The sequence below is a fragment of the Salmo trutta genome, chromosome 30, assembly GCF_901001165.1.
Source record: "Salmo trutta chromosome 30, fSalTru1.1, whole genome shotgun sequence".
Classification (NCBI taxonomy): Eukaryota; Metazoa; Chordata; class Actinopteri; order Salmoniformes; family Salmonidae; genus Salmo; species Salmo trutta.
Window position 1 is genome coordinate 37924907 of NC_042986.1, and position 27367 is coordinate 37952273.

Sequence of the window (27367 nt, forward strand, 5' to 3'; positions counted from 1 at the left end):
ATAAACTCTTACACAACTTTTTATGTCGTCTCTCCCCTCTCCTCTCTATAGACCCAGGTAGGGGAGTACTTGGGGGAGAATATCCGTTTCAACAAGGAGGTGATGTACAACTATGTGGACCAGCTGGACTTTTGTGGCCGGGACTTTGTCTCTGCTCTGAGGTCTTTCCTGGAGGGCTTCCGGCTCCCAGGAGAGGCCCAGAAGATTGACAGGCTCATGGAGAAGTTTGCTGCCAGATATCTGGAGTGTAACCAGGGGTAAGGAATATGGCTGTCATTGGCTGTATGCTACCTGCAGGGGGAGGCATTGAGATTTTATACACTCTCTGGAAACCTGTCATGAAGAACATCCTCAATTATAGATACTGTGTAGATGTTGCGTCTTTAATGTCTGTTATATTGATGTCCTACCTCCCCCGTGTTATATTGATGTGCTACCCCCCGTGTGATATTGATGTGCTACCCCCCCGTGTTATATTGATGTGCTACCCTCCCCCGTGTTATATTGATGTGCTACCCCCTCCCCCGTGTTATATTGATGTGCTACCCCCTCCCCCGTGTTATATTGATGCGCTTACACCCCCATCTATTGATGTGACACCACATTATCTTGCCCCTGCAGACAGGGGGAGTTTGCCAGTGCAGACACAGCCTACGTCTTGGCCTTCTCCATCATCATGCTGACCACAGACCTGCACAGTCCACAGGTCAGAACACCAACCAATCAGTGTGGATTTATGTATATACACTACCGGTCCAAAGTTTTAGAACACCTACTCACTCAAGGGTTTTCCTTTTTATTTTATTTTACTATTTTCTACATTGTGGAATAACAGTGAAGACATCAACACTATGAAATAACACATATGGAATCAAGTAGTAACCAAAAAAGTGTTAAATGAATCAAAATATATTTGATTCTTCCAATAGCCACCCTTCGCCTTGATGACAGCTTTGCACACTCTTGGCATTCTCTCAGCCAGCTTCATGAGGTAGTCACCTGGAATACATTTCAATTAACAGCTGTGCCTTCTTAAAAGTTAATTTGTGGAATTTCTTAATGCATTTGCGCCAATCAGTTGTGTTGTGACAAGGTAGGGGTGGTATACAGAAGATAGCCCTATTTGGTAAAAGACCCAAGTCCATATTATGGCAAGAACAGCTCAAATAAGCAAAGAGAAACGACAGTCCATCATTACTTTAAGACATGAAGGTCAGTCAATACGGAACATTTCAAGAGCTTTGAAAGTTTATTCAAGTGCAGTTGCAAAAACCATAAAGCGCTATGATGAAACTGGCTTCGCGTTACCAGCCTCAGAAATTTAAATATATTTTGATTTGTGTAACACTTTTTTTGGTTACTACATGATTCCATGCATGTTATTTCATTGATGTCTTCACTATTATTCTACAATGTAGAAAATAGTCAAATAAAGAAAAACCCTTGAATGAGTAGGTGTTCTAAAGCTTTTGACTGTGTATATACACACAGTCCACAGGTCAGATCACAAACCAGTCAGTCTTTTTGAAAAAATGTTATATATACAGTACCAGTCAAAAGTTATGACACACCTACTCATTTAAGTGTTTTTCTTTATTTTTACTATTTTCTACATTGTAGAATAATAGTGAAGACATCAAAACTATGAAATAACACACATGGAATCATGTTGTAACCATAAAAGTGTTAAACAAATCAAAATATTTTATATATTTGAGATTTTTCAAAGTAGCCACCCTTTTGCTTTGACGACAGCTTTGCACACTCTTGGCATTCTCTCAACCAGCTTAATGAGGAATGGTTTTCCAACACTCTAGAAGGAGTTCCCCACGCTTTTCCATCACTCTGCGGTCCAACTCATTCCAAACCATCTCAATTGGGTTGAGCTCGGGTGATTGTGGAGGCCAGGTCATCTGATGCAGCACTAAATCACTGACGGTGTCACCAGTAAAGCACCCGCAGACCATCACACCTCCTCCATGCTTCATGGTGGGAACCACACATGTGGAGATCATTCGTTCACCTGCTCTGCATCTCACAAAGACACAGCGGTTGGAACCAAAAATCTGGACTCATCAGACCAAAGGACCGATTTCCACCACTCTAATGTCCATCGCTCATGTTCTTGGTCCAAGCAAGTCCCTTCATCTTATTTATGTCCTTTAGTGGTTTCTTTGCAGCAATTTGACCATGAAGGCCTGATTCACAGAGTCTCCTCAGAACAGTTGGTGTTGATGTGTCTGTTACTTGAACTCTGAAGCATTTATTTGGGCTGCAACCTGAGGTGCAGTTAACTATAATGAACTGATCCTCTGCAGCCGAGGTAACTCTGGGTCTTCCTTTCATGTGGTGGTCCTCATGAGTGCCAGTTTCATCATAGCACTTGGTTTTTGCAACTGCACTTGAAGAAACTTTAAGTTATTTAAATTTCCCGCTTTGACTGACCATGTCTTAAAGTAATGATGGACTGTCGTTTCTCTTTGCTCATTTGAGCTGTTCTTGCCATTTGGACTTCACAACACAACTTATTGGCTCAAACACATTAAGAAGGAAAGAAATTCCAGCTACACCTGTTAATTGAAATGCATTCCAGGTGACTACCTCATGAAGCTGGTTGAGAGAATGCCAAGAGTGTGCAAAGCTGTCACCAAAAAAAGTGAGGCTACTTATAAAATATATTTTGGATTTGTTAACACTTTTTGGTTACTACATGATTCCATATGTGTTATTTCATCAGTTATTCTACAATGCTAAAAAAAAAATGGGGAAAAAAATGGAATGAGTAGGTGTCCAAACTTTACTATTCAGCAGATACTTTTATCCAAAGCGACTTAGTCAGTCATGCATACATTTTACGTATGGGTGGTCCCGGTAATCAAACCCACTACCCTGGAGTTACATGCTTTACCAACTGAGCTACAAAGGACCAAAAAGTTGCCATGCATTGCTCATCCGGGATTTGAACTCCCAAGCCTTCCTTTGTGAACCCACCACCACAACTCGACCAGACCGTCATTTAGCCTGTTCATACCTACCTACAGCCAGTTGTTTTTATTAACTGTAGTTCCCCACCGTTCCGTTATGTTACAGGTGAAGAACAAAATGACCAAGGAACAGTACATCAGAATGAACCGTGGCATCAACGACAGTAAGGACCTGCCTGAAGAGTACCTGTCCTCCATATACCATGAGATCGCTGGCAAGAAGATCGCCATGAAGGACAGCAAGGAGCACACTATCACACCCAAGGCTAGCAAGCACAGTAAGTAGAGGAGCCAGGGTACGACAAAGAGCCATATATTTAGAGTTGAGCCAACATTTAGAATATTATTTTGATTCTAGACTTTCAGTTGTTTTAAATATTCCCCTTGTTATGTTAATGGTGAGCTAACATGGCTGCCATAGAATGTTGTAGTGTCATGTAAATGCATCATAATGCAGAATCCTCAATGTCCCGTCTCTCTGAACGCATGTCTCTCTGAACGCATGTCTCTCTGAACGCATGTCTCTCTGAACGCATGTCTCTCTGAACGCATGTCTCTCTGAACGCACGTCTCTCTGAACGCACGTCTCTCTGAACGCACGTCTCTCTGAACGCACGTCTCTCTGAACGCACGTCTCTCTGAACGCACGTCTCTCTGAACGCACGTCTCTCTGAACGCACGTCTCTCTGAACGCACGTCTCTCTGAACGCACGTCTCTCTGAACGCACGTCTCTCTGAACGCACGTCTCTCTGAACGCACGTCTCTCTGACAAACTATCTAATCCTGTATGTATTATGTGTCAGCTGAACCCCTACACCAACCTGCTTAGGGGGAATTGTAGCCCTACTGGTTGCCTAGGAAACATAGGTGTTGGTCATGTGATACTGTCAACCCAGAACTAATATTTTACATCATTTTGTCAAATGTTTTTATGTTGTCAGTCCACGAGAGATGAGTTGTGATAATGTGGGCGGTCTCTCTTTGCAGGCGTAGCCAATGAGAAGCAGCGTCGGCTGCTGTATGACGTGGAGATGGAACAGATGGCGAAGACAGCCAAGGCCCTGATGGAGGCTGTAAGCCACGCCCAGGCCCCCTTCTTCAGCGCCACCCATCTGGAGCACGTCCGGCCCATGTTCAAGGTACTGCAGAGTCAGCCAGCCTCTATAAAATACATTTTGTTTGAGACCTTTTTACATCAGCTGTTGTCACAGTGCTTTACAGACACCCAGCCTAAAGCCCCAAAGAGTTGAACATTTTTATTAGTCGTATGTACGGGATACACATGGTACACATCGTCCAATGAAATGCTGACTTGCAGGTTCCTTCTCGACAATGAAAAATACAAAAAAAAAAAAAAAACATGAACAAATATTATTAGATTTGTTAGATAAGAATATGAATATAATGGCAGAATAATACAGGAAGGCACAATTTATAGCAATATTTCCACGTGTTTTGGGGAATGGGGGGTCAGTGTATAAACTGAGCAGTATAATGAGTCTGGTAGCAACAGTTGTTTGTGTGTGTAGCAGGAATGTACTGAGTATACAAAACATTAGGAACACCTGCTCTTTACATTTACATTTTAGTCATTTAGCAGACGCTCTTATCCAGAGCGACTTACAGTAGTGAATTCATACATTTCATTTCATGCATTTTTTTGTTGTTGTTGTACTGGCCCCCCGTGGGAATCGAACCCACAACCCTGGCATTGCAAACACCATGCTCTACCAACTGAGCCACAGGGAAGACTCTTTCCATGACAGACTGACCAGGTGAAAGCTATGATCCCTTATTGGTGTCTCTTGTTAAATCCACTTCAATCAGTGTTGATGAAGGGGAGGAGACGGGTTAAAGAAGGATTTTTAAGCCTTGAGTCAATTGACACATGTATTGTGTGTTTGCCATTGAGGGTGAATGGGCAAGACAAAATATTTAAGTGCCTTTGAACAGGGTTATGGTAGTAGGTGCCAGGCGTACCAGTTTGTCAAGAACTGCAACGCTGCTGAGTTTTTCACACACAACAGTTTCCTGTGTATCAAGAATAGTCCACCACCCAAAGGACATCCAGCCAACTTGACACAACTGTGGGAAGCATTGGAGTCAACATGGGCCAACATCCCTGTGGAACGCTTTCGACACCTTGTAGAGTCCATGCCCCGACGGATTGAGGCTGTTCTGAGGGCAAAAGGAGGGAGGGTCTGCAACTCAATATTAGGAAGGTTTTCTTAATGTTTTGTACACTCTGTGTGGGTGTGTGCATGAGTGAATGCATGTGTACTAATGTGTGGAGAATCAGAGCAGGTGGTCAGTTGAAGTGTTCAGCAGTCTGATGGCTTGTAGATAGAAAGTGTTTCTGAGCCTGTTGGTATCAGACCATGTCTGCCTGACGGTAAGGGAGAGAACAGCTCGTGGTTGGGAGGCGTCCTTGATGATGCTCTGTGCCTTCCTCTGGCACCGCTATGAGCAGGAAATGTAGGATGCAGAAGCCCAGACTATCACCTGTGCCAGAAGATGACTTTACCCTGTGTGTTTGTGTGTGTGATCGATGTTCTTTAGGACGTAAAAGGATTCAAGCGTGTGTGCTCTACCTGCCTGTGTATTTCAGCTGGCGTGGACCCCTCTCCTGGCAGCGTTCAGTGTGGGCCTACAGGACTGTGACGACCAGGAGGTGGCCTCTCTGTGTCTGGAGGGGATCCGCTGTGCTGTCAGGATTGCATGCATCTTCAGTATGCAGGTTAGTTGTCTCCCATGGCTACACAGCTAGACCTCCGCTTCTAAAACATCTAATGTAGCAACCTTAGGCTTTGTTTACACAGGCAGCCCAATTCTTATCTTTTTCCATTAATAGTTTTTTTTTTACCAATCAGATCAGCTCTTTTGCCAATTCGTGGGCTGCCTGTGTAAACACAGCCTTATACACTTTACTTCCCAAAGATTATTTTTGTTGTTTTCCGCCCCCATCAAACATAGTTCTAGACTTAACATGAACTTAAATAACCTACAAGAGACAGTTTTGTGTCTTTATGTTCATCTTTAACATGAATTACCCGTCTGTCTGTGGCCCTCTGTCTGTCTCTGTGCAGTTGGAGAGGGATGCGTATGTCCAAGCCTTGGCTCGGTTCACCCTGCTCACAGCCAGCTCCAGCATCACTGAGATGAAGCAGAAGAACATCGACACCATCAAGACCCTTATCACTGTGGCCCACACAGACGGAAACTACCTGGGCAACTCTTGGCACGAGGTAGGTCGGAGGGGCTTCTCCCAGATAGCCCACCTGGCCTTCCCATTCCTAACCCTGTCTCTCTTCTGTCAGTCAGGAATCCAACCCATATTATAGAGTGTAACATTGAGTCTCACCCCGGGCCCTAACCCTGTCTCTCTTCTGTTAGTCAGGAATCCAACCCATATTATAGAGTGTAACATTGAGGCTCACCCCGGGCCCTAACCCTCTCTGTGCAGATCCTGCGGTGTATCAGCCAGCTGGAGTTGGCCCAGCTGATTGGCACGGGGGTGAAGACACGCTACATCTCTGGAATGGTTCGGGATAGCCAGGCTGGCATCAAGGGCTTCCCCATCGGGGGAGAGGAGTTCATGCCCCTGGGACTGGGTAGGTCTCACAGGGCTCTTGAACATCAAGGACATTGACTGTGTAAATTGTGTTTGAAGACAGTTAGTGTACCAGATGGCACCCTATTCCCTATAATAGTGCACTACTTTTGACCAGGGATCTATGGGCCCTGATCAAAGGTAGTGCACTATGTAGGGGATAGGGTGCCGTTTGGCAAGTAACTGGTGTGTTAAATGTGTTTCCTGTTGCAGTGACCCTGGTGGGAGGTCCAGACCGGAGGCAGATGGCTCATATCCAGGAGTCAGTGGGAGAAACCAGTTCTCAGAGTGTAGTGGTGGCTGTGGACAGGTGAGAGACCAGAGATGTTTGAATACTCATATTAACCGCACTAACCGTACTATTTGTTACGTGAATTGCGTATATAGTGTGCTTATTGGTCATATTATGGATATATTTAGTATGCCAAAAGTTCCCGGATGTCGTACAACAACGGCGAAAATACGAAGTATACAAGCAGAGGACACTATTTCCGTACTTTAGGGCCCATAATGCAATTCTAGAGGAAATGGGCGTGGCTTCACATCGTTTTCAGATTTGGAGAAAATGGCGGAAAATATGCAGCCGAAGTACGAGAGCGGATACAAATTCATTGCTTTATCTAATTATGACAAAGGTTAAGAAATTGTTGAGCAATGTAATGACTTTTCAAATACGTTACAGGTTATGTTGGCTAACAGTTTGTTAGCTACGCTGTTCTTGTGAACCGCATATCATTACAGCAGTATTTTCTGGTATGTTAGCTAGCTAACGTTACCTAACGTTAGTTGGGTAATTATACATCAAACTTGCCAGAATATTAACTATTAGATATCTAACTAACTACCCAACGTTTACTGACTTGATTATCATTCTGACACCCAAACATACATAGACCTTGATGAAAAGGTACTGTGTGTCAACTAGGCAAATGAGAAAGCCAAAACAAAATCATAGATCGCAAGACTACACGGCGGTCCAAGGGAATGGCGTAGGCAGTCAGTGTGCGCTATCGTGCATACATTTATTTTGTCCCCCTACAGGTCGGTAGGTTAAAATATCAAAACAAACTCTGAACCAATGACATTCATTTGGGGTCAGGTCGAAAAGCATTAAACATGTATGGCAATCTAGCTAGTTAGCTTGCACTTGCTAGATAATTTCTCCTATATAGCTAGCTTGCTGTTGCTAGCTAATTTGTCCTGGGATATAAACATTGTTATTTTACCTGAAATGCACAAGGTCCTCTACTCCGACAATTAATGCACACATAAAATGCCCAACCGAATCATTTCTAGTCATCTCTCCTCCTTCCAGGCTTTTTAATCTTTGAACTTATATGGTGATCGCATCTAAACTTTCATAGTATTACCACGACGACCGGCAAAACAGTTCATCTTTCAATCACCCACGTGGGTATAACCAATGAGGAGATGGCACGTGGGTACCTGCTTCTATAAACCAATGAGGAGATGGTAGAGGCAGGACATGCAGCGCGATCTGCGTCAGAAATAGAAAGGAGTTCTATTTTAGCCCTTGGCAACGCAGACTCTCGTTGGCGCGCGCAAGCAGTGTGGGTGCAATAATTTAATGTCATGGATTTCTACATTTATTTTGCGATGCACGTGACGTGTCCTGTCTGGTCAGCATGTTAGCTTAGCAAAATGGTATAGTCGTTGTGCATTCTCAAGGGACATTTGGGTGCTTTCGTAAATTTGCTCTGGCGATCTATTCCGATTCCAGAGCGCAGAATAATGAATTTACGAGCGCTCAACACCCGAATATGGCCGGTGTCAGTAAAAGTCGGCAAAAACGCATTATTAAATTGTTGCCAGCAGCACAGTTAGTCACCAACACTCTGGATAACATGACTGCCTAACCAGCTCTGCTAGGGCGAGTAAAATGGTCAGTGGTCTCATTTGTGTCTGGAAGTAGCTAGCAAGCTAGCCAACATTAGCTTGTGTGCTTGACTGCCTTTGTAAGGTCAGAACGCTCAAATAAACCCTACTCGTCGGCCAGAGCGTCCAGTGTGCGCTGCGAGTGCGAAACGCTCTGAATTTACAAAAGGACAATGCTCTGAATTTACGAGCGAACTCTGGTACTCCAGATTGAATTTAAGAACACAACCAAAGTCATAAAATGTCTAACTAGTAATTTGTTATGCTAACTAGCTAGCAATAGGTTGCATAGCAACAGCATCAAATTCCGGTAGACAGGCAAAGAGCTAGTACGCTCAACTGAAAGGATACTGTTTGTTTTCAGTGTACTAAAATGAACTAAATAGTATGTAGTATATACTCATTAAGTATACAGTATGTTAGTATGGGTATTCGAACACAGCTCAGCTCTGTGAGAGTAATGGTGGCTGTTAACAGGTGAGAGACCAGCTCTCTGAGTAATGTGGACAGGTGCGAGAGATGCGCGACAGTGCTGGGCGTTATACCGTATTTGACTATATTCCGGTATTGATGCACGGACCGGTTTAGGTTTTTTTCTTTACCTTGTGTAACGGTATTTCAATGTTTGGTTTGTAAAATGTATTACGCCACTCCTGCGCATGTAATAATATCCATTTTTATAGTTTACTACATTTGCCACTTGAGTTGTCTCTTTCCACACACACCAAGCCCCGGCCCCTGTCACTCAAGGAGAGCAGTTTTTGCACTACCACGAGTCACAACCACTCGCAGTGATGGTCTGCATGGTCAATGCTGCAGATATTCATGACAACGATGCTGATTTCCACATTGCTTCTTAATATAAATCCACAAGGGTTCTATAATTACACTACTAGTTAGCAACATCCAAGCTACAGTAAGAGCAAACATTTAAATGTAACATCTAATTAGGATCCACTGGGGAAACACTGACCAACACTTTGGTTCCTACCCTGTCACAATAACCCCTCCTTGGCTTTTTCATTCGTTGTCATGTCAAACAACACCGTATTCAAAGTCCCGACTATATTCCAACTTTTGGTTAAAGTTTTATTGGAACAGTATAAATACAATCCGAATGGTGAAAGTCCCATTAAAGTAACTTAGGAAGTATGTGTTGACACCTTAGGGCCATACACTGCTCATCAAGCATATTTAGAACTTGTATTATTCAAATACTGTCAAACACCATCAAATGAGAAAGATATTGTATTTTGGCCACATCGCCCAGCCATAACACATGGTCACCATACACCATGTCTGCAGTCAGACATCTATACTTTGTCATGTACTGTATGCCATCTGATCTGAATTGTGCTATTTGGAAGTACATTACCTGCGTTATGCTTTGTTTGCAGGATCTTCACTGGCTCCACAAAGCTAGATGGAAATGCAGTCGGTAAGTGGATCTGTGTGTTTCTCTGTATCTGTCTCTGGCAGTGTGAATGTGTTTCTTGACGTCGTCCTATTCCTAGTGGACTTTGTGCGGTGGTTGTGTGCGGTCTCCATGGATGAGCTGGCCTCTGCTCACCAGCCGAGGATGTTCAGTCTGCAGAAGATAGTAGAGATCTCCTACTACAACATGAACCGTATCCGTCTGCAGTGGTCACGCATCTGGCAGGTCATTGGAGACCACTTCAACAAGGTGAGTGACTACCTTCAGCAAGGACGGTTTCCCAGAACCAGGTTAAGCCTATTTCTGGACTAAGAAACACTTTTAGTGGAGACTCTGCATTGAGCATTGTTAGTCCATCGATGGTATTAAAGGGAAACTTTGGACACCATTTTTGTTTCTGGGTTCAGTATGAAGTAAGTTAGAGATAGCATGCTAGCAGATACCCATAGACTTAGTCATTCGCTTATGCTATCTAGCATTGGCTCGCGAAACTACCTCCAACTTCCTTCATACTGAACACAGAGAAATAAAAACAGCATCCTCTAGTTCCTCTGACTCTGAGAAGTAGATAAAGGGCTTCATTGCCAAAATATCCCTTTAATCTATTAATCTAACCTGATTATGCAAAGACGTAGCCTATCTATTGACTGTGGATCTATGCCTGTGTGTTTGCTACTCTGCCAGGTGGGCTGCAACCACAACGAGGATGTGGCCATCTTTGCGGTGGACTCTCTGAGGCAGCTGTCCATGAAGTTCCTGGAGAAAGGAGAGCTGGCTAACTTCCGCTTCCAGAAGGACTTCCTCCGGCCATTTGAACACATCATGAAGAAGAACAGGTAGAGATGGACCAGGGGAAGGGACAGTTCTTGAAATAGGTAATGTGAAGGGAGTAAAATGAAAGAGGCAGAGGTGATTTGGGTCAATATTGAGGATATGATGAGGGGGAAAACCCTCCCTCTACACACTCACAACAAACCATTGACTGTTTGACTCCCTCTCCTCCACAGGTCTCCCACTATCAGGGACATGGTGATCCGCTGTGTGGCCCAGATGGTCAACTCCCAGGCAGCCAATATCCGCTCCGGCTGGAAGAACATCTTCTCTGTGTTCCACCAGGCCGCCTCGGATCAGGACAAGACCATTGTGGAGCTGGCCTTCCAGACCACTGGCCACATAGTCAGTGAGTACAGTCAGTCACATCAGGACTGTGACTCACCATTTTGACTGACAGTCGACGGCCAACTCTGTAGAGAAATGGACTGCTGATTTAACAATTTCTCTCTCCTCCAGTGGTCACGTTTCAGCAGCACTTTGCAGCAGCCATAGACTCCTTCCAGGATGCGGTCAAGTGTCTGTCTGAGTTTGTGTGCAACGCTGCCTTTCCTGACACCAGTATGGAGGCCATCCGGCTCATCCGCCACTGCGCTAAATATGTTGCAGACCGGCCGCAGGTAGGCACCACACAGGCCCCGGGTAGGTTAGGCACCACACAGGCCCCGGGTAGGTTAGGCACCACACAGGCCCCGGGTAGGTAAGGCACAACACAGGCCCCGGGTAGGGTAGGCACCACACAGGCCCCGGGTAGGGTAGGCACCACACAGGCCCCGGGTAGGTAAGGCACAACACAGGCCCCGGGTAGGGTAGGCACCACACAGGCCCCGGGTAGGGTAGGCACAACACAGGCCCCGGGTAGGTAAGGCACAACACAGGCCCCGGGTAGGTAAGGCACAACACAGGCCCCGGGTAGGTAAGGCACAACACAGGCCCCGGGTAGGTAAGGCACAACACAGGCCCCGGGTAGGTAAGGCACAACACAGGCCCCGGGTAGGTAAGGCACAACACAGGCCCCGGGTAGGGTAGGCACCACACAGGCCCCGGGTAGGGTAGGCACCACACAGGCCCCGGGTAGGGTAGGCACCACACAGGCCCCGGGTAGGGTAGGCACCACACAGGCCCCGGGTAGGTAAGGCACAACACAGGCCCCGGGTAGGGTAGGCGCCACACAGGCCCCGGGTAGGGTAGGCACCACACATTATTTCTGAGTTTTGTGTCGCGGCTGGCGGGTTGAAATATGATTGTCATGTGTTTGTGTGATGGGGTGCTGTCCTCAGATAATCGCATGGTTTGCTATCGCCGTAAAGCCTTTTTTAAAATCTGTCAGTGGCTAGATTAACAAGAAGTTAAGCTTTAATTTGGTGTATTGCACTTGTGAATGTATGAAAGTTAAATATTTCTAATAATTTAATTTGAATTTGGCGCTCTGCCATTTCACCGGATGTTGTCAAATCGATCCCGTTAACGGGATTTGATCCATAAAGAGTTAACCTGTTATGGATAGGGGGCAGTATTTTCACGGCCGGATAAAAAAAACGTACCCGATTTAATCTGTTCATTGCTCCTGCCCAGAAACTAGAATATGCATCTACATCTAGACGTTCTGCTAGCGGAACACCGCTCCAATATCCAATGATAGGGCGTGGCGCGAAATACAAACTCCTCGAAAATCCGAAAACTTCAATTTCTCAAACATATGACTATTTTACACCATTTTAAAGACAAGACTCTCGTTAATCTAACCACATTGTCCGATTTCAAAAAGGCTTTACAGCGAAAGCAAAACATTAGATTATGTCAGGAGAGTACCCTGCCAAAAATAATCACACAGCCATTTTCAAAGCAAGCATATATGTCACAAAAACCAAAACCACAGCTAAATGCAGCACTAACCTTTGATTATCTTCATCAGATGACACTCCTAGGACATTATGTTATACAATACATGCATGTTTTGTTCAATCAAGTTCATATTTATATCAAAAACCAGCTTTTTACATTAGCATGTGACGTTCAGAACTAGCATATCCACCGAAAACTTCCAGTGAATTTACTAAATTACTCACGATAAACGTTCACAAAATACATAACAATTATTTTAAGAATTTATAGATACAGAACTCCTTTATGCAATCGCTATGTCCGATTTTAAAATAGCTTTTCGGCAAAAGCACATTTTACGATATTCTGAGTAGATAGCTCGGCCATCACGGCTAGCTAATTTGACACCCACCAAGTTTGGGACAACCTAAACTCAGAATTACTATTAGAAAAATTGGATTACCTTTGCTGTTCTTCGTCAGAATGCACTCCCAGGACTTCTACTTCAACAACAAATGTTGTTTTGGTTCCAAATAATCCATAGTTATATTCAAATAGCTCCGTTTTGTTCATGCGTTCAGGTAACTATCCAAACGGTGACGCGCGAGCGCATTTCGTGACAAAAAAATTCAAAATATTCCATTACCGTACTTAGAAGCATGTCAAACGCTGTTTAAAATCAATTTTTATGCTACTTTTCTCGTAAAATAGCGATGATATTCCAACCGGGCAACGTTGTATTCATTCAAAGGCTGAAAGAAAAAAGTAGTCTCGTGGACGCAAATCTCAGTGTCACTGTCCCCAGGCTGACCACTCACAAATTCTGCTGTTGTATTTTGCCCAGAGACAGCAGACACCCCATTCCACTTTCTGGCGCCTTCTGAGAGCCAATGGAAGAGTTAGAAAGTGTTACGTTACAGCACAGATGCTGTAATGTTGATAGAGATGCAACAGAAGGACAACAATTTGTCAGACAGGGCACTTCCTGTATGGAATCTTCTCAGGTTTTGGCCTGCCATATGAGTTCTGTTATACTCAGACACCATTCAAACAGTTTTAGAAACTTTAGTGTTTTCTATCCAAATCTACTAATTATATGCATATTCTAGTTTCTGGGCAGGAGTAGTAACCAGAGAAAACGTACCCGATTTAATATCTGGCCGTGAAAATACTGCCCCCTATCCCATAGAAGTTAAAGAAGAGAAAAGCCCTACCTACGAGGCATATTCAAACTTTTACAGTGTTACTAGAGACATTTCGGTTGCCAGTGGTGGAAAAAGTACCCAATTGTCATACTTGAGTAAAAGAAAAGATACCTTTAATAGAAAATGACTCAAGTAAAAGTCACCCAGTAAAATACTACTTGAGTAAAAGTCTAAAAGTATTTGGTTTTAAATATACTTAAGTATCAAAAGTAAAAGTATAAATAATTTCAAATTCCTTATATTAAGCAAACCAGACGGCACAATTTTTATTTACAGAGCCAGGGGCACACTCAAACGATGAAATAATTTACAAAGGAAGCATATGTTTAGTGAGTCCACCAGATCAGAGGCAGTAGGGATGACCAAGGATGTGAATTGGACTATTTTCATGTCCTGCTAAGTATTCAAAATGTAACGAGTACTTTTGGGTTTCAGGGAAAATGTATGAAGTAAAAAGTACAATATTTTCTTTAGGAATGTAGTTAAGTTAAAAGTTACATTTTTTAATATAAATAGTAAAGTACAGATACCCCAAAAAACGACTTAAGTAGTACTTTAAAGTATTTTTACTTAAGTACTTGACACCACTGTTGGTTGCAATGACGGACTACATAATTGATTTGGAACGGAGGTAAAATAGGATGTGCAAGTACGACACGGTTCTCCAGGATGCAGTGTTAGCTTTCACGTTGCTAGAGACTGCCTGTCTGGATGCTAGGGAGAAACAGTTAGCTTTGACTGTGCTGACTTTTGCATCAATGAAATCGGCACTAAAAAAAATATATTTTTGGTGAAAAGATGGCTGTCGTGCCAATAACCGATGGAATGCAAGTGAGTGACGCGGTATACCACACCGAGCAGCAGAGAAGGCGCCAACAAGTCACGTTCTCAAGACAATCAGACGAGGGCGCCATTGCCCAGCACAAATCCACTGGACAGTTATGGGAAGAGCACTTACTATTGGGTTAAAGATGAACATGATTGTCCTCATAAAAACGAACAGAGGAAAATGTAATCAGAAAGAGCAGTGTAACACTGTTTTCAAACCAACCTGCTTCTGATACAGATCTTTATAGTTGAGTCCTATATAGGACCCGGCTGTGAGTCATACTGCGTGTACACACACAGTGTGTGTGTGGCGCTAAATGACTTGATAGCAATTTCAGTCAACTAAATGTGAAAGAAGTACACCATCTGGAAATCATGATACCAGCAAAAATAGGTCAGACTAAGTGTCACATTGAAACAGAGGTGGTCCCTACCGATGTCCCCTTACTGAATGAATGAAAAATAATAAAATGAATGAATTAATCACGTTTTTTATTTTTGTGTCAAATCGCCTGTTGGCAGCCCATCCCTTATGGGAGTAATTGACACAAACAAACTAGAAGGGATCAGTGCAAGGGTGGGACGTCACCTTTCAGCACTACATGCAGCGAGAAAAGCGTTCACTGAAGCAGAGAGTGTTCAGAGAGAATTCGCAGCTTCGTCCCTCAGATGAGAAGTACGAGACTGGAAACAAAGTGTACTACAAACGAGTTGACTGTCGAGTGGAAAGGACCGGGTGTAGTCATTGGCCAAGAAGGTGTGGTGATATTTGTGAGGCCCGACTGCACCGTTGTCCGAGTGCATCTCTCAAGATTGTGAAAAGTAAATGATCAACCAGTTGGAGGAGCTGTTGCTGAGAATCAGCCTCCTACTGAAAATGACACATTAATAGGCCCAAACCTACCAGATGTCTCCAGTCACTGCGACACTGACACAGGAAATGGAGCAGAGACCTTCAACCATGACATAGGTAATACTGTTCAGGATTCAAATGAGGAAAACGTTCAACAGCCACTGAAACCTAGTTGTTGTCATTTGTAGTTAACAGGGACCACACAGGCCACGGGCAGGGCCCACACGGGCCACGGGCAGGGACCACACGGGCCACAGGTAGGGCCCACACAGGCCACAGGTAGGGACCACACGGGCCACGGGCAGGGACCACACGGGCCACGGGCAGGGTCCACACGGGCCACGGGCAGGGTCCACACTGGCCACGGGCAGGGTCCACACTGGCCACGGGCAGGGTCCACACTGGCCACGGGCAGGGTCCACACTGGCCACGGGCAGGGTCCACACTGGCCACGGGCAGGGTCCACACGTGCAAAGGGCAGGGACCACACGGGCCACGGGCAGGGACCACACGGGCCACGGGCAGGGACCACACGGGCCACGGGCAGGGACCACACGGGTAGGGACCACACGGGTACAAACCACATGGGCCACGGGTAGGGACCACACAGAATCGCCAAGCACATCCCAGACCTAGATTACAAACTGCTACATTGCTCTCTAATCAAGCCTGCACTGTACGCCATCTGAGAATTTAGCATCACGGTGTTCCTGTTCCCTTCCTCTGAGTGTCTTCCCGGTCTGTCCCCAGGCTCTGCGGGAGTACACCAGTGATGACATGAACGTGGCCCCAGGGGACCGGGTGTGGGTGAGAGGCTGGTTCCCCATCCTCTTTGAGTTGTCCTGCATCATCAACCGCTGCAAGCTGGATATAAGAACCAGGTAAAACATCTGACCTCAGTTCTGTGTACAGGTGTAGACCCATTTCCTGTCCGCGTCAAAGGTAGCGCACGCAGTTCCGAATCGGAACGTGGTTTGTTTACATGGAAGTAAGCACGATCATGTCTGACCTCAGATGCAGCTTTTGCAAGTTAGCAAACACATGATCAGATGGTTATTGTCTATAACATCGCAGATTTGATTACCAAGCAAGACAGCGAGGCAAGGTAACATATCGCAAATACAGCTAGATAAAGCCAGAAGAATGATATACTTGTTGAACAAGGCTATACTCGTCAGTCTGGTGTGTTGTTCATGGTCTTCACTCACTGCTAAGTTTACCATGGTTCTGACATCAGTGTATAGTTAGCTATCTGCTACTTGGCTTGTTGTTTGCTAGTATGCGCGCATCATTCGAATGTGACGTTTGGCTCTGTATGGCTGTAACCAACTTTGATGCTTTGAGCCCAATAGATATTAATGTATGATTATGTGCGTCTCTCTGTCACAGGGGTCTGACTGTGATGTTTGAGATTATGAAGAGCTACGGACACACCTTTGAAAAGCACTGGTGGCACGACCTTTTCCGCATCGTCTTCCGCATCTTCCACAATATGAAGCTCCCTGAGCAGCAGACTGAGGTGAGTGGCTGTAGTTATTGTCCTTACGTAAGTAAGCCTTGTCCAAGCCCCAAAAAATCTTGTGGCCCTATGGGAGTTTCTGCTGGAATTACACTAAACAAAAATATAAACGGAAAGTGTTGGTCCCATGTTTCATGAGCTGAAATAAAAGATCCCAGAAATGTTCCATATGCACAAAAAGATTATTTCTCAAATGTACTCAGTTTGTTTACATCCCTGTTAGTGAGCCTTTCTCCTTTTCCAAGATAATCCATCCACCTGACAGGTGTGGCATGTCAAGATGCTGATTAAACAGCATGTTAATTACACAGGTGGACCTTGTGCTGGGGACAATAAAAGGCCACTCTAAAATGTGCAGTTTTGTTACAACACAATGCCACAGATGTCTCAAGTTTTGAGGGAACGTGCAATTGGCATATTGACTGCAGAAATGTCCACCAGAGCGGTTGTCAGAGAATTGAATGTTCATTTCTCTACCATAAGCTGTTAGAATTTGTCAGTACAACTAGCCTAACAACGGCAGACCACCAGTAACTGTCAGAAACCGTCTCAGGGAAGCTCATCTGCATGCTCGTCATCCTCACCAGAGTCTTGACTGGACTGCAGTTCGGCGTCGTAACCGACTTCAGTGGGCAAATGCTCACCTTCGATCCCCAGTGGCACTCTGGAGAAATGTGCTCTTTGTGGATGAATCCCGATTTCGACTGTACCGGGCATCGTGTGGGCGAGCACTTTGCTGATGTCAATAACCCCACCGGTATGGGCAGGCATAAGCTACGGACAACTAACACAATTGCCTTTTACCTATGGCAATTTGAAAGCAAAGAGATACCATGATGAGATCCAGAGGCCCATTGTCGTGCCATACATTCGCCGCCATCACCTCATGTTTCAGCATGATAATACACAGCCCCATGTCGCACAGATCTGTACACAATTCCTGGATGCTGAACATGTCCCAGTTCTTCTACGGCCTACATACTCACCACATGTCACCCATTGAGCATGTTTGTGATGCTCTGGATCGACGTGTACGACAGCATGTTCCAGTTCCTGACAATATCCAGCAACTTTGCACAGCCATTGAAGAAGATTGGGAGAACATTCCACAGGCCACAATCAACAGCCTGATCAACTCTATGTGAGGGAGATGTGTCGCGCTGTATGAGGCAAATGGTGGTCACACCAAATACTGACTGGTTTTCTGATCCATGTCCCTACTTTTTATTTTTTATTTTTAAGTTATCTGACCAACAGAAGCATATCTGTATTCCCAGTCATGTGAAATCCATAGATTAGGGCTTTGAGTTTATTTCAAGTGACTGATTACCTGAACTGTGACTGACTGTGACTATGAAATGTTGCATTTTCATGTTGCATTTATAATTTTTTGTTCATCTTCTGTATCTTGTGACTTCTTGTAGAAGCATGAGTGGATGACCACGACCTGTAACCACGCCCTGTACGCTATCTGTGACGTCTTCACCCAGTTCTATGAGCCTCTCAGTGAGGTCCTGCTGGCTGACATCTTCACTCAGCTGCAGTGGTGTGTCATACAAGGTGGGTGCCTTCCTCGCAACAGTTAGGGGGAGGAAAAACACAGCTGACTCACACACACACACACACACACACACACCTAACTATTTAAATATCTACCGTAATATTATATGTGTAACATTTTACCAGAAATGTAATGTTAGGTGACGTAATGGTGAATGACATCAGTATTTTCTGTTCCCCTCCCACAGATAATGAGCAGTTGGCCCGGTCAGGGACTAATTGCCTGGAAAACCTGGTCATCCTGAATGGGGAGAAGTTTAGCCCAGAGGTATGGAACGTCACTTGCTCCTGTATGCTGGACATCTTCCAGACCACAAGCCCACATGTGTGAGTTCTGCTGCCGTCCGGCCGGCCTGTCTGTCACCTTGATGTTCTCACAACTTCAGCAACCCATCACCATGAACAGTAATATTTTCTGTGTGTTTTATATATAAACAGAAAGCACACTGTTCGAGAAGATGAGGATCGCGTGTGTGTGTGCATTAGCAGTGCTGTCAGATGTTGTCTAGTCATGAGCAGAACTTGTTGCAGGCCATGGTGACTCATGAACACATCATGTGGCCAGCCAGAACACAGGAAACACTTAATCCCACAGACCACATGACTGACGATTTGTACATTTCTATTTGCACTTCTCAACAGCCTATTGACATGGCGACCGGCTGGTCAGGAAGAGGAGGCTGGTGATGGTAAACACATGGTGAGCAAACAATAACATTTATGAACCATCTGACAACAGTTCCCTTTGAGCCTGATTAGACAGACAGTAACAAGAGAAAGGGCAGCGATTTGACTCTTGTAAATTGATCTGGTCCTGTTTATGATCCCGGTCCTGTTTATGATCCGGTCCCGTTTATGATCCGGTCCCGTTTATGATCCCGGTCCCGTTTATGATCCGGTCCCATTTATGATCCGGACCTGTTGTTCTTAAACCAACATGCAGATGGAGCCTTCTCATCTCATTGGCTGTATTTGTCTGTTTGTTTACAGGATGTAGATTTTGACACCCAGTCCCAGAACAGCTATGACAGGGCCCTGTCAGAGAGAGGAGGGCAGAGCCAGATATCCACCGCTAGCGATGACACCTGGAAAGGGACACCCCACACCAGTAAGCAACGGGTTGCAGAAATATTTGGCCCTCGCCCCTCAATTCACATCTCTCTACCTCATTATCCTTCATGTCATTTTCCATGTTTGACCCCAGTCTCTCTTTGGTCCCTGTCATTCAAATAAAGTATTATTAGTCGCGTACCTATATTTTGCAGGTGCAGGGAAATGCTTATGTTTCCAGCTCCAACAGTGCAGTAATGCCTAACAATACACACAAATCAAAAACGAAGGAATTAAAAACTATCAGAAAGAGCAATGTCAGAGTTCCGGAATGATGGAAGAAACATTCTGAGCAAATAATGTAAAAAAAGAAAGAAATACTGTAAAGTTGGCAAGGAGCTATAAACAGGGCGACCGTGTCATCTTCCTGATGTCTCTGTGCTCGGTGTCAGGGATGTCAGACCAGAAGCTGTTTGCAGGGCTGCTCATCAAGTGTGTCGTGCAGCTGGAGCTGATCCAGACCATTGACAACATCGTCTTCTACCCGGCAACCAGCAAGAAGGAAGACGCAGACAATATGGCTGCGGCACAGGTTTATCACAACCATGTCTGTCCTTTATGAATATAAAGTCATGATGTTTATTAACATGTAGTAAATTATGGCTTTGATACCTTACACCCAAAACACATGTTGCTGGGGAATTGACCGAGGCTCTGTGCTGTGTCTGTCCAAGAGGGATGCCCTGGAGGAGGCTGCAGAGGAGGGGGACCCTGGGCAAGGGGAGCAGGGCATGTACAGACACCTCTCCTCCCAGCACCTCTTCAAGCTGCTGGACTGCCTGCTGGAGTCGCACACCTTCGCCAGAGATTTCAACTCTAACAACGAGCAGAGGACTGCACTCTGGAGAGCAGGTGTGTTCAACTGTCTGTCTCTCTTGGTGTGTTTACAGTATCTATCAGATGAGCTAATCGGCCAGGCTGTCATGTTTTTTGATATATGATGCTCTTGTCTCTCTGTCTGCCCCGCCCCGCTCTGTCTGCCCCGCCCCGCTCTGTCTGCCCCGCCCCGCTCTGTCTGCCCCGCCCCGCTCTGTCTGCCCCGCCCCGCTCTGTCTGCCCCGCCCCCGCTCTGTCTGCCCCGCCCCCGCTCTGTCTGCCCCGCCCCCGCTCTGTCTGCCCCGCCCCCGCTCTGTCTGCCCCGCCCCCGCTCTGTCTGCCCCGCCCCGCTCTGTCTGCCCCACCCCCGCTCTGTCTGCCCCACCCCCGCTCTCTCTGCCCCCGCCCCGCTCTCTCTGCCCCCGCCCTATCTGTCTGCCCCCGCCCTGTCTGTCTGCCCCATCCCCGCTCTGTCTCAGGATTTAAGGGGAAGTCGAAGCCCAATCTGCTGAAGCAGGAGACCAGTAGTCTGGCCTGTAGCCTGCGTATTCTGTTCCGCATGTACTGTGACCGGCAACTCCAGGACTCCTGGCCTGACGTCCAGACACGACTGCTGCTGTGAGTGTCCTGGGGAAGGAAAGACTGGGGGGATCATGGTGGGAAAAACCTTGACAATTGTAATGTGACTTTGGCTCCTTTTTAAAGCACTATATAAACACCATTTATAATTATTCTAATTAAAGATATTAAAAGCATGTGTTCACACCAGTGATGTAGAGGCAGCAATCTGGGGAAACCCCAATGTGTTAAATTCTCAGTAAAAGTGGATCCAGTATTCTGTGTGACCTGAACAACAACAAATGGAATGTAAATTTGATTCCAACGTCATTCTTAGTCATCTGGCTGCCTCCCTGCTTGGTCCAGCTGTAACAGGTTCTTCAGCATTGGTTTGTCTGGATGTTTCACTCCCGGCAGTGTAATATGTGGTAATGTTACCGGTCCTGTCCTCAGGGTGTGCAGCGAGGCTCTGTCCTACTTCATCAGCTTGACCTCAGAGAGTCACAGAGAGGCCTGGACTAGCCTGCTCCTAGTACTGCTCAGCAGGACCCTGCGTCTGACCGACGATAAGGTTACACTCACCTACATCCACATGGACTGAAGTATTTGCGTGTTTGCACACACGTACACGTACACACACTGACAACTGGGTTTGGCTTGCAGTGACATGTGCCACACAAGTGATCTGTATTTTTTTTGGAAGACTGTTTATGTGAACACGCGTCTGCCAGCACCATTTCAACTCTTAATACCTGGCCTGAGTAGGCAGTAGGAAAAGAAGAGTCTATTTCCCATAACGTCCAATTGACGTATCTAATAGGTCAAATGGTTTGAATAACGAGCAGTAGGACAGCCTCTCACTGGCCTCCTTTCCCCTTGGGCAATGAATTTGAATGCTGTAGAGGAAGGGACACTGATTATTTAACAGCTTGTCTTTGTAATGACCTTGGTATGTAAAGGAGGCCATTAGCTGTGTGCAGGCAGACCAGGGACCTTGGGCGACCTCTGCTACATCAAGGATCTATGAATTAGACTCGATTCAATGCAGATTTCCCGTATAGAGCTTACAGTCCGTTATCCTTAGCCTGGTCTCATTGAGAATGGGTAACTAAAGGAAGGACACTGTTAGCTTAGGTACCAACAAGTTTCTTTGCACATAACAATCAGATAAACAGGAAGTGTGCAGCCTTACGGGTTATTTTGACTTTGACTAAGAAATGTTTCCTCTTCCCAAATCCCACCTTCAGGTGTACATAGTGGCTTCTAAACAAACAAGGTTGATATTTAACTTTGGCCGTACTTCAAACAATCCACTCTTTGACATCACACTCCACTCACCCTAAGCGTATTGCAGTTTGTGTGTGCATCTATCTGTTTGATGCTAAATAGTCTGTTCTTGGTCCCTTTCTGTCCTCAGTTCAAGCTTCATGCCTCCTGTTACTACCCTCACCTGTGTGAGATGATGCAGTTTGACCTGATACCAGAGCTCCGTGCCGTCCTGCGTCGCTTCTTCCTCCGCATCGGCTCTGTCTTCCACATCGCTGCTCCTGAGATGGGCTAGGCCAATCTGGAGATGGAATGGTCTGCGTGGGGGGGGGGGGCACTGGTGGATGGTGGGACGCTGAGGTGTATGAAGAGTGAGGCGAGAGCTCCCCTATCGGGAGTAAGGCAGTGCGAAGGGATGGAGGATGTAGATCGACGCAAAGATTCTGTTACCCTGAGGGAAAGATGCTTTTAAAGTCCTCAGTTCCTGTTTATCTTCTGCAAAGGAAAGGCTTCAAGAGTTGGTGATCAGGTCTGGTGACCCTTAAGACTGCCTCCCCTCAGAACCTCTGCTGGGTAAAAAGAACAGAGCTCTCTTTTTCTCAACACTGACGTTAATGTCAAATGTATGGAAAATGAACTACAACAATGAATTGATGTTGTTTTATATATATCCTCTACCTGATTTTGTTTCTCCTATTTGTTGATTTAAGACTGAACAAACACGCATATCCAAATGCTAACGCAAATGAAGAATACCATTACTGAATATGCTGAAAAGTACCACTGGCAGAAAAGCACATTGGAAACATGACACTGACGTGACACTCAAGTATCCTCAAGTGTTTCTCTAGTTGTGATGTACTTGATGATCTGAGCAAACGATATTGTAACAACTGATGGGTCTTGTTATCAGGCCTATCCTTATTACTGTCCCATTTTCGTTATGTTCAATCCCCTCTTCGTTTGATGTTATTGGTGGTTGGCCTCCGGTGTTTTCGTAACACATCCTGTATTCAGAATCCTACCCTAGGATTACAATTAGTGGGAATGGCTTTCTCCCTAATGGATGAGCAAGTATGGTCGGTTGTTCTCCTGCCACCATTCCCCATTGATCCTATCATGTGAATCACTATAGCCTGTTATGACTCCTAATTTTACTTGTATTTATTTATTTGTATACTTTATTTTAAAGCAACATTTACATGCCAGTTTACTTGTTGAAAGGCTACTGCACATTCCCTATGTTCTGAGAGCAAAATAGGAATGACTAGCTATTTTCTAGAATGAATCTGGTGTCACGTAAAAAGGAAGTCTACAATGCAACGCCCATGGTATTCTATAGCAAGGATGAGATGTTCTTCTCCTGTCAGACAGTTCTATGTTAAACCTAAATGGAGCCTGCAACAGATCCCTCATGTATTAACTGTCCAGTACTTTCTCAGAGTGGAATGCCTGTCAGTATTGTCAGTGAAATACCAGACAGGAGTAAGAATGAAGAGAAATTAAACATTACTCCTAAATATGTCAGGATATAGCTACCATCTTCACCATTTGCAGTTTAATCCTGTCAGCATTTTTTTTTTTTTTTTTAAACAAGGATGTATATAATTATTTGAAGTGCATTTAAATATTTTTGAGAAGCATTCCTCTACCTTACAACTATGGATGTCTACTTTTCCCTTAAGGGGAACTATACAGTATATGGAGAAATACATAGTGTAAAGTTTTCATGTAAAATAGAAAATTAAGTGCTATACATATTGTGATGTAATCTCCCAAGCATTTGGTGAAGTAAATCAATAAATCTTGAATTCAGATCTATAGCAGCACTGCTTTTGTTGGTTCACTGGAACGTTAAATTCAGTCATCGCTGTAATGTAGCAGCTACTGGTGTGGCCTTTTGACAATGCGTTTCTAAAATTGACCACCACGTGGCGCTGTAAACCTCAAACGCATCAAAGGGAATTCTGGGGGTAACAAAGGTTACCATGGAGATGTGAAACATCCTTTGTTTTGTTTTGGGCTGTACAGACTTGATATAAAAAATATTTTACGTTCTGGTAAAGATGTACTGTGTTTAATTTACTTACGAAGAAAACCGACAACGTTTATCAAGAAAGTAATCTTCATCTGAATATTTTAGCAAACTAAAATGAGGTCAAAGAAGATGGGATCGACCCTCTGTTAGGGTGCTAACGTGAACTGTAACCTTAATGTAGTTGGCTAATAACCTCGCTAACATAGCAGGCGTGTAGATGTACACACATCTAGTTGGATGAAGTAAGCGTCAGTCAGTGTCAGTGGGCGGAACAGATAGCTAGTAATGGCAATTTTGGCAAAAATTAGCAAGCTATCCAGCCAGCTCTCCTCCTTTTGCTCCAGCAGAAATGCCGAATATGATCCTGTCTGCTGATGTTTGGATTTCGTTGTGGACTTTGTGCCAGCCATTCAAGTTGCGGTAAGTGTTTCATATCGATTAATAATCAGCTTTAATGTTCAGTTTCTAGGAGATGTATGAGAACGTTAGCTAAAGAAGCACAACCACCAAATCGCAATGGGAAAGGTATGTGAAAGGTGTTAGCTAGCAAACTAGTCAAAGGAAAGATGATACATAGGTTAAACAAATTTAAGCGAGCCAAACTAGCTAGCTACATTCCCTGTCCTATGTTTGTTTTTTTGCGAAAAAAATTAATTTAGACTCGTTTCAGTAGCCAAACAGACATTAAATGCATATTACAAACCCAGCATAATTGACCAAGATTAGAACACCGACTGCCTACGAATTATAACTACTTGGGGGAATGACTTAGTTACATTTTCAATACGCCAATTTAACAAACTACTGTACCTTCTTTATGTTGAAATTGTAATGTGTAAATAAATGTGTTTCTCTAGCAAGTGACGATTGCTCAAAACTGAGTTGATATCCAACAAGACATATTCCGGTGGATTTTAGGGTGCGTTTACACTGACAGCCAAGTTCGGATCTCTTTCTTTTTAACTAACCAGATCAGCTCCGAAAAAGATCTGTGGTTTAATCATTCATGATTAAGACCAATTAGCGGAAGAAATATAAATTGGGTAGCTTGTGTAAAAGCAGCCTTATGCTGCATTCACGTCATCTCAAACTCGGGACCTCAAATTTTAACTCAAATTAAGTTATTTGTATAGACGTAGAGCTTCCTATTGGTTGATTCTGGTACCTCCCAAGTGGGAAACTCGGGGCATGACTCTTCTGCCTATGTTAGAAAGTTGGAAATGTAGTACACTAAGTATTAAATAAATCAAAATATATTTCAGATTCTAAAAAGTAGCCACCCTTTGCCTTGATGACAGCTTTGCACACTCTTGGCATTCTCTCAACCAGCTTAATGAGGTAGTCACCTGGAATGCATTTCAATTAACAGGTCTGCTTTAAAAGTTCTTTCCTTAATGCATTTGAGCCAATCAGTTGTTTTGAAAAGGTAGGGGTGGTATACAGAAGATAGCCCTATTTGGTAAAAGACCAAGTCCATATTATGGCATGAACAGCTCAAGTAAGGAAAGAGAAACGACAGTCCATCATTACTTTAAGACATGAAGGTCAGTCAATCCGGAACATTTCAAGAACTTTGAAAGTTTCTTAAAGTGCAGTTGCAAGAACCATCAAGCGCTATGATGAAACTGGCTCTCATGAGGACCGCCACAGGAATGGAAGACTCAGAGTTACCTCTGCTGCAGAGGATAAGTTCATTAGAGTTACAAGCCTCAGAAATTGCAGCCCAAATAAATGCTTCACAGATTTCAAGTAACAGACACATCTCAACATCAACTGTTCAGAGGAGACTGTGTGAATCAGGCCTTCATGGTCAAATTGCTGCAAAGAAACCACTACTAAAGGACACCAATAAGAAGAGACTTGCTTGGGCCAAGAAAAAAACAACAATGGATATTACACCAGTGGAAATCTGTTCTTTGGTCTGAGGATCCAAATTTGAGATTTTTGGTTCCAACCACCATGTCTTTGTGAGATGCAAAGTAGGTGAACGGATGATCTTAGGATGTGTAGTTCTCACTGTTACGCATGGAGGTGTGGGGGTGCTGTGTTGGTGACACTGTCGGTGATTTATTTACAATTCAAGGTACACTTAACCAGCATTGCTACCACAGCATTCTGCAGTGATATGTCATCCCATCTTGTTTGGTCTTAGTGGGACTATCATTTGTTTTTCAACAGGACAATGACCCAACACACCTCCAGGCTGTGTAAGGGCTATTTTACCAAGAAGGAGAGTGATGGACGGCTGCATCAGATGACATGGCCTCCACAATCACCAGACCTCAACCCAATTGAGATGGTTTGGAATGTGTGGACTTCAGCGTGAAGGAAAAGCTCCTGAGTGGCGCAGCGGTCTATCGCACTGCATCTCAGTGCTTGAGGCGTCACTACAGACACCCTGGTTCGATTCCAGGCTGTATCACAACCTGTATCACAATTGGTAGGCCCATTAGGGCGGCGCACAATTGGCCCAGCGTCGTCTGGGTTTTGCCGGTGTAGGCTGTCATTGTAACTAAGAATTTGTTCTTAACGGACTTGCCTAGTTAAATAAAAATGAATTTAAAGAAAAAAGCAGTCAACAACTGCTCACCATATGTGGGAACTCCTTCCAGACTGTTAAAAGCATTCCAGGTGAAGCTGGTTGAGAGAATGCCAAGAGTGTGCAAAGCTGTCATCAAGTCAAAGGGTGGCTACTTTGAATAAACATTTTTTTTAACACTTTTTTTGGTTACTACATGATTCCATATGTGTTATTTCATAGTTTTGATGTCTTCACTATTATTCTACAATGTAGAAAATATAAAGAAAAACCCTTGAATGAGTATGTGTGTCCAAACTTTTGACTGGTACCGTAGTTGTGAGAGGAATGTGAGACAATATCCACAGTAAAGTATAATTACATTAACTTTTCAAAGCTATGTTAGTGATTTAAGATTTTTATCACCTTAAGCATGCACACAAGATAAATGCATGCACGAGATGCATGTTTACATGGTTCTGCGCATGCTTCAGGTGATAGAAATATGAACACGC

The 27367-nt window shown here is 44.5% G+C and overlaps 2 protein-coding genes across 5 annotated transcripts in view; both read left to right on the plus strand.

Annotated features, from left to right (window-relative positions):
* LOC115168599 (brefeldin A-inhibited guanine nucleotide-exchange protein 2) overlaps positions 1-24361 on the plus strand; it is a 41531-nt gene extending 17170 nt beyond the window's left edge. For 2 of the 4 annotated variants that reach the window (XM_029724022.1, XM_029724023.1), the window contains exons 16-39: positions 52-257; positions 622-706; positions 3091-3262; positions 3973-4124; positions 5594-5722; positions 6072-6230; positions 6449-6596; positions 6809-6905; positions 9889-9929; positions 10006-10175; positions 10611-10762; positions 10934-11106; positions 11217-11377; positions 16218-16348; positions 16857-16986; positions 18411-18546; positions 18735-18873; positions 19189-19246; positions 19537-19654; positions 20049-20203; positions 20331-20508; positions 20952-21090; positions 21484-21601; positions 22448-24361. In XM_029724022.1, the coding sequence (XP_029579882.1) occupies positions 52-257; positions 622-706; positions 3091-3262; positions 3973-4124; positions 5594-5722; positions 6072-6230; positions 6449-6596; positions 6809-6905; positions 9889-9929; positions 10006-10175; positions 10611-10762; positions 10934-11106; positions 11217-11377; positions 16218-16348; positions 16857-16986; positions 18411-18546; positions 18735-18873; positions 19189-19246; positions 19537-19654; positions 20049-20203; positions 20331-20508; positions 20952-21090; positions 21484-21601; positions 22448-22591 (3291 nt within the window). In that variant the 3' untranslated portion in view covers positions 22592-24361. Of the gene's footprint in view, positions 1-51; positions 258-621; positions 707-3090; positions 3263-3972; positions 4125-5593; positions 5723-6071; positions 6231-6448; positions 6597-6808; positions 6906-9888; positions 9930-10005; positions 10176-10610; positions 10763-10933; positions 11107-11216; positions 11378-16217; positions 16349-16856; positions 16987-18410; positions 18547-18734; positions 18874-19188; positions 19247-19536; positions 19655-20048; positions 20204-20330; positions 20509-20951; positions 21091-21483; positions 21602-22447 lie in introns of those variants that run through there. The other 2 variants (XM_029724024.1, XM_029724025.1) reach the window with 2 other exon arrangements.
* Positions 24362-24489: 128 nt separating this feature from the next.
* The window catches only part of LOC115168617 (bcl-2-like protein 1), a 28080-nt gene continuing 25202 nt past the window's right edge, over positions 24490-27367 (plus strand). Inside the window, exon 1 of the mRNA XM_029724068.1 lies at positions 24490-24754. The gene's annotated coding sequence lies outside the window, so the exon portion shown is untranslated. The remainder of the gene's footprint in view (positions 24755-27367) is intronic.